Consider the following 12,298-nt stretch of genomic DNA (forward strand, 5'->3'; position numbering starts at 1 on the left):
AGCTTTATAGGGTTTCCTGATGATTAATAGCACAGTGATTTGTAAACTGTAGGACACTCTAACAATGTTAACTGTTTTATTAGTAATATGCATATGAATATTTATATAGAGAAAAAATGTCATTTTAAGGTAATTTCAACCATACTTTAAAACTATTGTTGGACAATTATTAGATTTTGTAATGCAAACAAGCACATCTGAAATACTGAAGGATTCTCTTTCTTAGGAGGGCATGGCAAACAAAGCAGCTGCATTTTTTTCCTTCTAGAAATATGCTCAGTTCCTGTGCTTTAGTTTGCATTGGTTTGTAAATTTCATTTTTTTTTTACCAAAATAAAATCATTTCCTGTTCTAAGAATATCTAAGAATAATTCCAATATTATAGTCTTTTTTTTTTTTTACATCAGTGGTGACAACTTGGTATTTCTTCTGTTTAGAATTGATTTTACTTTTTTTTTTCACATATTATATATGTTCTGTTTCACATTCATGAAAAGGTAGTGACAATTCTGTAACATCGTGACTCCCATTCTTTTTGAAGATCCTGGAAGTAGCTGTGATTTCTTTGTGAATAACAATATGTAACATATTTGAACCTTTGCTAGACCAAGTGTACTTGCATGGACGCTAAGTTAACAAATCTGAAAGATGGCATGAGATGTTGACATCTTTAATAAAATTGCTCAATGACAACATTAAGCCATATTAAAAAATATTGTCACTTGTATATTTAATACAGTGAAAATAATATGTGATTAGGAAAATAAAATTTGGGATTGACAAAAGACTAAACATTAAAAAATAACTAGTATTAAAAATATGATAACAGGGAGTCAAATTCTTCCATTGTGTAAGTTATTCCCAGTAGAATGGGGTAGAAAAGTACGTATAAAAAAACCTCACAAATCAGCCATTCAGCATTTTGAAGTTACAGGTTCAAACTGTATTGCTGTGAAAGGTCAAAACAAACAATGTCCATGTGGTAATTTATCCAGGCTAATCTTTCTACAGGAGGAAATGGAAATTATGAACAATCAATATTCTGAGTGAGTCTAAAAATAATTTCACATACAGAATCTAATTGCAAGATGACTGGGCAAGATGCAGCCTGTCACTGAATATTAAAGGTTAGGAAACTTTTTCTGCAAAGTAAATATTTTTGTCTTTGTCGGCCATACAGTCTCTATTTCAACTCAACTGATAAATTCCATTTATTGTAGCACAAAAGCAGGCATAGACAACACATAAACAGATGAGCATGGTGTACTTCAATAAAACTTTATTTACAAAAACAAGCAGTAGGCTGGATTTGGCACATGGGTTATGGTTTATTAACCTGTGTTGTATACCATAACAAAACATACAGAAATATTTAGATACTCCATAAGCTATTGTGCCATTTAGCAGATAATATGAATGTCTATTTATCTTTATTTACCTTGTCTTTCTTCCTTCTGGTCTTATGCTTACCAAATCTTCAGAACTACCCCTTGAAGGTTTTACAGTTGACACTGAATTATTTCCATTTAATTTGTAATCACCAATGAATAAACACCTCAAATGTTCTAAACGGAGTAAACATGAGATTGACTGAAAAGACCAAGGCTGACTGCTCCAGGTATATACACTGCCTGAAGTGTGGTAGTCTAGTACTTCAATAAATATTTGATGAATAATTTGATATCATTTTTCTTCCCCTAGGGCATTATACCTCAATAGCTAAATTTCTTTTATTTTTATTATATCTTCATTCTCTCTTTCACTGACTTTTATTTTTATTATATCGTCATTCTCTCTTTCACTGACTTTTTATTTCCTGGAAGTGTGGCCAGAACTCACTTAGCCTATAAGTAACTTTTCAATGTCCTTAACTATCATACATACCCCTTAACTGCTTTTCATCACATACTTCTTCTTGCTCAGTTACCATTCTATTGTTTTAATCTACAAGCTTCTGTTTCCAGAAGGCCCAGGTGAAGGGCTAACCCTAATTTTCTTGTCTTTCCTTCAGTGCTTCTCTTTTTGACCTCTCTTTTCCACTGGCTACCACCTTGCATGACAGCTTGCTTTCTGGTTCTCTATCTCTCCCCTGGCCCTGTTGTCCCTCATTCCCTACCTTTTCTTCTTCCTTTAGGCTTTTTTTAATGTTTATTTTTGAGAGAGAGAGAGAGAGAGAGAGACAGAGTACAAGCAGGAGGGGCAGAGAGAGAGGGAGACTACAGAATCTAAAGCAGGCTCCAGGCTCCAAGCCATCTGCACAGAGCCCAATGCGGGGCTCGAAATCATTAGCCGTCAGATTATGACCTGAGCTGAAGTTGGACACTCAACTGACTGAACCACTGGAGGGACCCTCCCCTTACCCCCTTTATGCTTTCAAAGTATATCTTCAGTGTCTGTTCTTGGTCCACATTTATTTCCTCTGTATTCTTTCCGGTTCAGTGACTTACCTACTCTAACAGCTCCAACTTTAGCTCTATTCAATTCACTCTGTATCTTCAGCCTTATTTCTCATTGTTGTAGACCAATGTTTTCTATCACTGGATAGATATCTCAAAACCAATAGGCTGCCAAATTAACCCATTGCCTTTTCTCTAAAACCATTTCCACTTTTCTATGCTTGACTTTCTAGTTACTAAGACTTGAAATTGCAGTTGTCTTGGACTTCTTTTTCTTCTCCAATCTGACCTCCAGTTGGTAGCCAGGGTTGATTAAGTATACTTATATATATATAATGTTTCTCTCAAATACCTCCCCTGTTCCCTCTCCATTCTCACTGTTTCTTCCATAATGCAGGATTCTTGTTATCACTATCAGTGTCCTTACTTGTCTCTTCTTTCTCTATTCATGTTTATAACTACTCATGCATCTTTACCTACTATAGCCTAGTTTATGTCAACATCTTTGTCAAAATTATCCTGACTCCTGGTTAATAAAAATTAAGTTCAATCTGCTTAGTATGCCATTCAAAACTCTCCACAATATGGCTTCAATTTATCATTTTGACTTTCTCTTTTATAATAACCATTTAAAGCAATGAACTCTAGATTATTCACTATTATTCCAGAACATTCTTCAATCAACCACTTCTGTATCTTTCCTATTACTGTTCCCTCTATGTAAGTGATCATTTTCCCACATCTCGCTCTGAAATCATATCCATTCTTCATGGTCCAATGTCTAACATTTTACTCAGAAGTAATCTCTCCCATTCTTTTATGTGAACTTATATAGCTCTGTTTTTTTTTTCTTTCTTAATGAAATCATCACATTTTATATGATGTTGCTTATCTGTGCCTTATGGTACTTTTCCTCGGCTAGACTACAATTCTTCTGGCAGTAAATGTGTGTTACTTATTTTTTCCCCACTGATATAAACTATTACATTTGTAATAGTTTGACAAATATTTGTTAAGTTAATTAGGAATTAATGTGTTTTCCAGCTGTTAACTATCTATCCCCAGGAGCATGTCCTTAAAAGGCTTACATGAGTACAAAGAGTGTGGATAAACATGACTCAACTGTCAATTGGTTCAATCAGTCCAATTACTAAGACTACTATAGGTCATACTATCAAAAGGAATTAATGAGAGAAAAGTAAAAAAAAAATTTTTTTGACGTTAGAAGCTTATAATGTAAAAGGTAAGACAAGTATCTAAAAGTTACAGAAATAGCCAATGACAGTGAATACTTTTGAATTTACAAAACAATTTAAAAAACATGGACTTTATTTTACCTTTATCTGGCCTTTCTCACATGGTTCACTGCAAACGGATCTGATGATGTTGTTTTTCTTGGACCATACTTCATCATCATCCATTTTTAATTCTCCATTATCCCAGCTTCCAACATTGATATAATCAAAATAATCTTTTCCCATTTCCTTGAAATTCATTATTTCATACCTTAGGAACAAGAATATAATGATTATTCAGCTAAGAATATAAGTATTCAGCTATGAAAAAGCAATAGATTTCATTTCCCAAAAATGTATCTACTATCATATTAGTGACACTGGAATTTTCCATGACAGTACACTTAGAATAACAAAAAAGCCTGTCTGCTTCACTTTCCTTTAAGAGACTGTTTTTTTTTGTTTTTTGTTTTTTGTTTTTTTTTTTTTTACCATCAAGCTTATACATGAAATAGAAAATAATCCCATGTGAGAAGGTGACTTGACCTCAGCAGGATGAAAAACAGTTTTGAAATAACTTCAAGAAGTTTAAACAAGTACTACTGTTACACTTCTAAAAAAAGATAGAAAGGTTTTTATCTCCATTCAAATAAAATGACAAAATTTTCCTTTACTAGCCAAGTAACAAATTTGGTAAATGTTTAATCTTGTCTTCAGCTGTAGGGAATGTGGGGATAATCTGGATAGGGACTGATTTTACCTTTATTATTTTACACTTTATCAGTGGCTAAGTCGTTGTCTAAAGAGACTATCAGGAGTGGTATTTAAAATAAATCTGAAAAGAATTTATGAGATGGGAAGATGGTGGCAGAGTAGGAGGATCTTAGGCTCGTCTCATCCCACAAATACAACTACATTAACTATCAAATCATCCTAAATACCCCAGGGATTAACCTGAAGACTGGCAGAAAAAACTCCACAAATAAGGGAGAGAAGAGGCCACATTGAAGAAGGTAGGAGGTGTGGAGATGCAGTCTGGGATAGAAATGGATCATAGCTGCTGTGGTGTGGTGGGAGGAGTTGCTGTCGTGGAGATGCGACAGATAGGCTAACACATAGGGGAGTGCACAGGGAAAATGAAACCCCATAACAATTGGCTTGGAAAGTGAGAGGGGCTGAATTTCATGAGTTTTTGCAACCAGTGGGGCTTAAAGCCTGGGGTTCTAAAGGTCAGCAGACTTGGCTCCAGAAGGATAGAGGGGGCTACTCTTGGAGAGAAGGCAGGCAAACAACTCATGGACATGTAGCATGGAAACAGTGAGCTGAAGAGCACCTGGGGCACCCCGTGGAGAGGTATCTGCTCACTTTGGAGTGTGTCCCAGAGAGGCAACATTCACAGAGAGGCTCTTCCAGGAACAAAGGAACTGGCAGGCACCCTTCCCCCATACCACCCCTCAGCATAAACACAGAGCTACCTGTGGTAAGCAGCCCAACACTGACACTCACTACCTAACTTGCTTACACCAAGTCATTCCCCTGCAATCCAGTGGAACTGCCCTTCCCAGTCACCCTTGCCTAAATCCCATCTTGGTGGTCCCCCTCCCCAAGAAGACTGGCCCAAACCCCTGCTGACACCCCATCTCCTGACCCAGGAGTTTTGTGGGGCTTTGGTTCTGGAGGTGGTGGCAAAAGGTCTCATTTCACAAGCAGACCAGACCATACTTACTCAAAATGCACCACATTCAGGCTGGAAACCAAACACTGCCCACAACAGACAAAGATAACATCTATAGATGATTGGCCTAAAGGATAAAGCATCCAGGGCACAATAGCAGAGCACTGGCAGCACACACTGGAGATACTCCCTGAAGTGCCAGTCCCTGAGGAACAGGGGCCATTGTATTGTAGAGCACCACAAGACCTTTTCTTCATAAGGCTATTACCCTCAAGAACAAGAGAAGTAGCTGAATTTCCTAACACAGAGAAGATTTTGACAAAATGAGAAGACAGAGGATACAGGACAAGGTCATGGCCATAGATCTGAGTGAAACAGATAAAAGTAACATGCCTGGTACAGAATTTAAAGTAATAAACATAAAGATATTCACTAGACTTCAAAAAAAGAGTGGAAGACATGAATGAGACCCTTAACACAGAGATGAGGAATAGCATAGCAGAGATAAAAGGTTCAATAAACTGAAAGAGAGGCACATTGATAGAGTGAATAGCAGACTGGGAGAAGCAGAGAAATGAATTAATGACCTAGAAGACAGAGTAATGGAAAGTGATCAAGCTGAACAAAAGAGAGAATGAAGATTTATGCAAAATGAGAATATACTTAGGGAAATCAGTGACTCCATCAAATGTAATAACACTCATATTATAGGGATCCCAGAAGAAAAGAGAGAAAAGGGGCCAGAAAATTTATTTGAAGAAATAATAGATGAAAACTTTCTAACCTGGGGAAGGAAACATCCAGATCCAGGAGGCACAGAGATCTCCCAACAAAATCAACAAAAGCAGATAAACAACAACCACAAAACAAATAATAAAATGACAATAAATACATATCTATTAATAATTAAATGTAAATTGATTATGCACTCCAATCGAAAGGCATAGGGTGACAGAATGGATAAAAAAACAAGACCTGTCTGTATGCTGCCTGCAAGAGATTCTTTTTAGACCTAAAAACACCAGATTGAAAGTGAAGGGATGAAGAAACATTTATCATGCAAATAGGTGTCAAAAGAAAACCAGGATAGCTAATACTTATATTGGACAAAATAATACTTAAAAAAAAAGACTGTAAAAAGAGACAAAGAAGGGGACATATAATAATGAAGGGGAGAATCCAACAAAAAGATATAACAAGTGTAAATATTTATGCACTCAACAAAAAGCACCCAAATACATAAAACAGTTAATAACAAACATAAGCAACTAATCTATGATAATACAATAATAGTAGGGGACTTTAACACCCCACTTACATCAATAGATCATCTAAACAGAAAACCAACAAGGAAACAATGGCTTTGAATGATACACTGTACTAGATGGATTTACCAGAGATATTCAGAACATTCCATCCTAAAAAAGCAGAACACACATTCTTTTTAAATCCTCTCAGAATATTCTCGAGAATAGATAACATATTAGGCCACAAAACAAGCCTCAACAAATTCAAGAAAATCAAACTCATATCATGCCTAGTTTCTGACCACAACACTATGAAATTAGAAGTCAATCACAGGAACAAGTATGGAAAATTCACAAAAACATGGAGGTTAAATGACATGCTACTAAACAATGAGTGGGCCAACCAGGAAATTAAAGAAGGAAATAAAAAGGTACATGGAAACAAATGAAAATGAAAATGCAACATTCTAAAACCTTTGGGATATAGCAGAAGCAGTTTTAAGAGGGAAGTTTATAGCAATATAGACCTACCTCAAGAAGGAAAAAGAATCTCAAATAAACATTCTTACACTGAAAGGAGCTAAAAACAGAACAACAAACAAAATCTTAAACCAGCAGAAGGAAGGGAATAATAGAGATTAGAGCAGAATAAATGATGTAGAAACTAAATATCAAAAGAACACGTCAATGAAACCTTGGCCTGGTTCTTTGAAAAAAAAAAAATCAATGAAATCGATAAAACTCTAACCGAACTTGTCAAGAAAAAAAAGGTAAAGGACTCAAACAAATAAAATCACAAGGGAGAGAGGAGGAATAACAACCACTACAGAAATAAAAATAATTATAAGAGAATATTATGAAAACTAAATGCCAAAAAATTGGACAACCTAGAAAATGGATAAATTCTTAGAAACATATAAACTATGAAAACTGAAACAGGAAGAAATAGAAAATTTGAACAGATCAATAACCAGCATAGAAATTGAATCAGAAATCCAAAAATTCCCAACAAAGTCCAGGAAGACATGGCTTCACAGTGAATTCTACCAAATATTTAAAGAAGATTTAACCTATTCTTCTCAAACTATTCCGAAACATAGAAAAGGAAGGAAAACTTCCAAATTCATTCTATGAGGCCAGCACTACCTTGATACCAAAACCAGATAAAGGCACCACTAAAAAAGAGAACTACAGGCCAATATTTTTGATGATCATAGATGCAAAAATTCTCAACAAAACACTATCAAACCAAATTCAATAATACAGTAAAACAAACAAACAAACAAAACCAAAAAAAACATTCACCATGATCAAGTGGGATATATTCCAGGATTGCAAGGGTGGTTCAATACTGCCAAATCAATCAATGTGATATATATCACATCAATAAGAAAAAAGATAGGAACCATAAGATCATTTCAATAGATGCAGAAAAAGCATTTGACAAAGTACAACATCCATTCATGATAAAAATCCTCAACAGGGTAGGTTTAGAGGGAACATACCTCAATATAATAAAGGCCATATATGAAAAACCCATAGCTAACATCATCCTTAATGGGGAAAAACTGAGAACTTTTCCCCTAATGTCAGGAACAAGACAAGGATGTCTACTATCACCACTTAAAAAAAATTATGGGGCACCTGGGTGGCTCAGTTGGTTAAGCATCAGACTCTTGGTATCAGCTTAGATGATGGTCTTGGGGTTGTGAGATTGAGCCCCATGTAGGGCTCTGCTCTGGGCATGGAGCCTGCTTGAGATTCTTTCTCTTTCTGCCCTTCCCTCACTCTCATGCATGTTCACTTTCTAAACAAACAAACAAACAAATAAATATCATTTCTAAAAATATATTTATCTAAACAATCCCTACAGCCAACATAGGGCTCAAACTCATGACCCCAAAATCAAGAGCTGCATGCTCTACCAAATGAGCCAGCAAGGTGCCCCTTACCACTTTTATTCAACATAGTACTAGAAGTCCTAGCCACAGCAATTAGACAATAACAATAACAAAAATTCATCCATTCAGTAAGGAAGAAGTAAAACTTTCACTATTTGCAGATGACATGATAGTTTATATAGAAAACCTGAAAGACGCCACCAGAAAGCTTCTAGAACTGATAAACAAATTTAGTAAAGTCTCAGGATACAAAGTTAATATACAGAAATGTGTTGCATTTCTACACACCAATCATGAAGCAGCAGGAAGAGAAATTAAGAAAGCAAACCCATTATGATTGCATCCAAAATAATCACTTCTTTGGTTAGGCTTATTCCTAACCAAAGAAGTGAAAGACCTTTACTCTGAAAAGTGTTAAATCACTGATGAAAGAAATTGAATATGACACAGAGAAATGCAAAGACATTCCATGCTCATGGGTTGGAAGAACAAATATTGTTAAAATGTCCATATTACCTAAAGCAATGTATACATTTAATGCAATCCCTGTCAAAATACCAACAGCATTTTTCACAGAACTGAAAGAAACTATTCTAAAATTTGTATGGAACCACAAAAGACTGTGAATAGCCAAAGCAATCTTGAAAAAGAAAGGCAAACTTGGAGGTGTTACAATTCTGGATTTCAAGTTATATTACAAAGCTATAGTGATCAAAATGGTATGGTACTAGCACAAAGATAGACACATAGGTCAACAGAACAGAATAGAAAACCCAGAAATAAACCCACAATTATCTGTTTAATTAATCTTTGACAAAGAAGAAAAGAATATTCAATGGGAAAAAGACAGTCTGTTCAACAAATGGTATTGGGAAAACTGGACAACTACATGCAAAAGAAGGAAAGATGAACCAGAACCACTTTATTATAGAAAAGACAAAAATAAAAATTTACTAAAGACCTAAATGTGAGATCTGAAACCATAAAAATCGTAGAAGAGAACATAGTCAATAACCTCTTTGACATCAACCATAGCAACTTTTTTCTAGATATGTCTCCTGAGGCAAGGGAAACAACTCTGGGACTTAATCAAAATGAAAAGCTTCTGCACAGTGAAGAAAACCATCAACAAAACTAAAAGGCAACCTTCAGAATGGGAAGATATTTGCCAATGACATATCTGACAAAGGGTTACTATCCAAAATCTATAAAGAACTTAAAAAAACTCAACACCCCCAAAATAAATAATCCAATTAAAAATGGGCAGAAGACATGAACAGACATTTCTCCAAAAAAGACATGCAGATGGCCAACAGGCACATGAAAAGATGTTTATCATCACTTACTATCAAGGAAGTGTAAGTCAAAATTACAAAGACATATCACTTCATACCTGTCAAAGTAGCTAAAATCAACACAAGAAACAACAGGTATTGGCAAAGATGTGGAGAAAAGGGAACCCTCTTGCACTGTTGGTGGGAATGCAAACTGGTGTAGCTCCTGTGTAAAAGAGTATGGAGGTTCCTCAAATGTTTAAAAATAGAACTAGCCTACAATCCAGTAATCACACTACTGAGTATTTACGCAAAGAATACAAAAACACTAATTCAAAGGGATGCATGCACCCCTACGTTTATAGCATTGTTACTTACAACAGCTAAGATATGGAAGCAGCCCATGTGTCAATCATTTGATGAATGGACAAATAAGATAATTTCTTATTAAATAATAAGAATAATAATAAGAATTCCATTCATCAAATGATAATACTATATATAATACTAATATATTAACTATATATGTATATATAATGGAATATTACTCAGCCATCAAAAGAATGAAATCTTGCCATTTGCAATGAGCTAGAGAGTATAATGATATGCAAAATATGACAAAGACAAATACCACATGATTTCACTCATATGTGGAATTTGAGAAACAAAAAAAAAAAAACCACCAAAGAGGAAAATAAAGGGAGAGAGGGAGAGATAAATCAAGAAACAGACTCTCAGTTGTAGAGAACTGATGGTTACCAGGGGGGAAGTGGATGGCAGGATGGGTCCTTGATCCTTGTTGGGGATCAAGGAGTGCACTTGGGATGAGCACTGGGTGATGTATGAAATTGTTGAATCATTATATTGTACATCTGAAACTAATATAACACTGTATGTTAACTAACTGGAATTAAAATAAAAAAAAAACAAAATAAAGTAAGTGTGAAAATAGCTTCTAAAGCACTGTAAAAATGCTAGAAGATAGGAGTACCTTGTGAGTTCTCAGCCTTTATTAGCTATTGTTCTCATTTTGAGTATGGGGATAGAGATGTAAAGAGGCAAAATTAATGTGATTATTTATTTACAAGGTTTTTCTTGTATGTAAGAACATTTCCAGAGAAGCATTTTTGAAATAATTTTCTAGTGTCAGGACAGTGGATAAACAATACCATCACTTTATTGGCTCATGTAGATGTAAACTGTGGGTATGTCTTAGGTATACAGTGTCTTCACATAGTACCCTATGTGTTTTCCTCCTAGGACTTAAATGATTGGAAGGTGGGCTCTTACACGTGATCCCTTCATCCTTTCATGCTCAGCTTGTTTTAGCTATCTGCAAATTGACATGGATGGGAAACTTTCTAGCTTTTGGGTTCCAGTGACAGATTGACATACTCAGACCAATGCTCAGTAAGGAAATGTTCAGAACAAACATGAAATCAGTCTCTTTGGATCTACATTGTAAAATAATACCATTCTGTTTTTACTCCCAATCACATTTTTTTTACTGTAGTGTCTTTTTCAGAATTTTAATTCATTCTTAAATTTTGTTCACTGTTTAGTAGCTTAAGGATTATCCTAAAGTGTTTTATTTGAAGTAAGCAACAATTTTGAGTAACTGTCGCAAGTCCACTTCTAACCCAAAGTACCAATCTATAGGATACAAAACTGAGTCCTAAACCGTTCCACTCGGTCACATTTATCCAGTGGCTACTAAGAATACAGTGAGTTGAGATATTAGAAAATAGAGTACTAAGGTTAAAAAAGAAACTCCTATATTATGTCACTGACTACTTCAAATATATGGGCTTCTGAGACTTCAAAAGGTACTCGGTGTGAGCAAATACTCTGTGAGCCAATAACCTTTGGACATTCTAGGCTTGGAAAAATAAAGAATTATCGGTGTCAGGAAGCTTCTTTCTTTGCTGCTACTGATTTGAAGAGATATGAGGGTTTCATTGCTCGCCCCATTTGAGCCATCAACCCATTCCTACCAATTCTTAGCTCTGATAAGGTCTAGTACACACTTTTCATTTTACAGATAATGCAACCAAAGCTTGGTGAGGTTGTTGAGTGGTACGAGACTGCAGAGTATACAAGTGGCAGAGCAAACCTAAACTCAGCCTTTAGACTTCCAGTCTGCTGTTCTTCTCCATTAGAATGTGCCATAACTATTTGATAGAGCAAAGAATCAACCCTCGTTGCTTCCCTTTCACAAAAAATCTGTTTTACGTAGGAGAATGGTAAACCATGAAGAGATCCAGTTTTTGAAAAATAAATATGAAAACTGCATAGAATGGAAAATGTTATATTTGACAGGGAAGTGACTTCAAGAAAAGTTAAACCTTAAATTTGGTTCAAACCTGTCAACCTGTTTTAACTATGTTAGAGAGAATGAATCCTCCCCATGCAATTATTAGCCTCCAGATTTCTGGTAATTATTTCTTATCTGTAAGACAAATACAGATATATTATCATTAGTAGTTGTAGTGATGAAAATATAACATTACTGTAAAAATCTTTGGTAGCAGTATATTAGAAAAAAATTAGGTAAAAATAATTCTCCATGA

General features: G+C 35.2%; 1 protein-coding gene across 1 annotated transcript in view; it reads right to left on the reverse strand.

The window, feature by feature from the left end:
* Positions 1 to 12,298, reverse strand: part of GRM5 (glutamate metabotropic receptor 5) — a 513,530-nt gene that overhangs the window by 83,810 nt on the left and 417,422 nt on the right. Inside the window, 1 exon segment of the mRNA XM_027040000.2 lies at positions 3,734 to 3,902. Coding sequence (XP_026895801.2) covers positions 3,734 to 3,902 — 169 coding nt within the window.

The sequence above is a fragment of the Acinonyx jubatus genome, chromosome D1 (genome assembly GCF_027475565.1).
Source record: "Acinonyx jubatus isolate Ajub_Pintada_27869175 chromosome D1, VMU_Ajub_asm_v1.0, whole genome shotgun sequence".
In the NCBI taxonomy this organism is placed as follows: Eukaryota; Metazoa; Chordata; class Mammalia; order Carnivora; family Felidae; genus Acinonyx; species Acinonyx jubatus.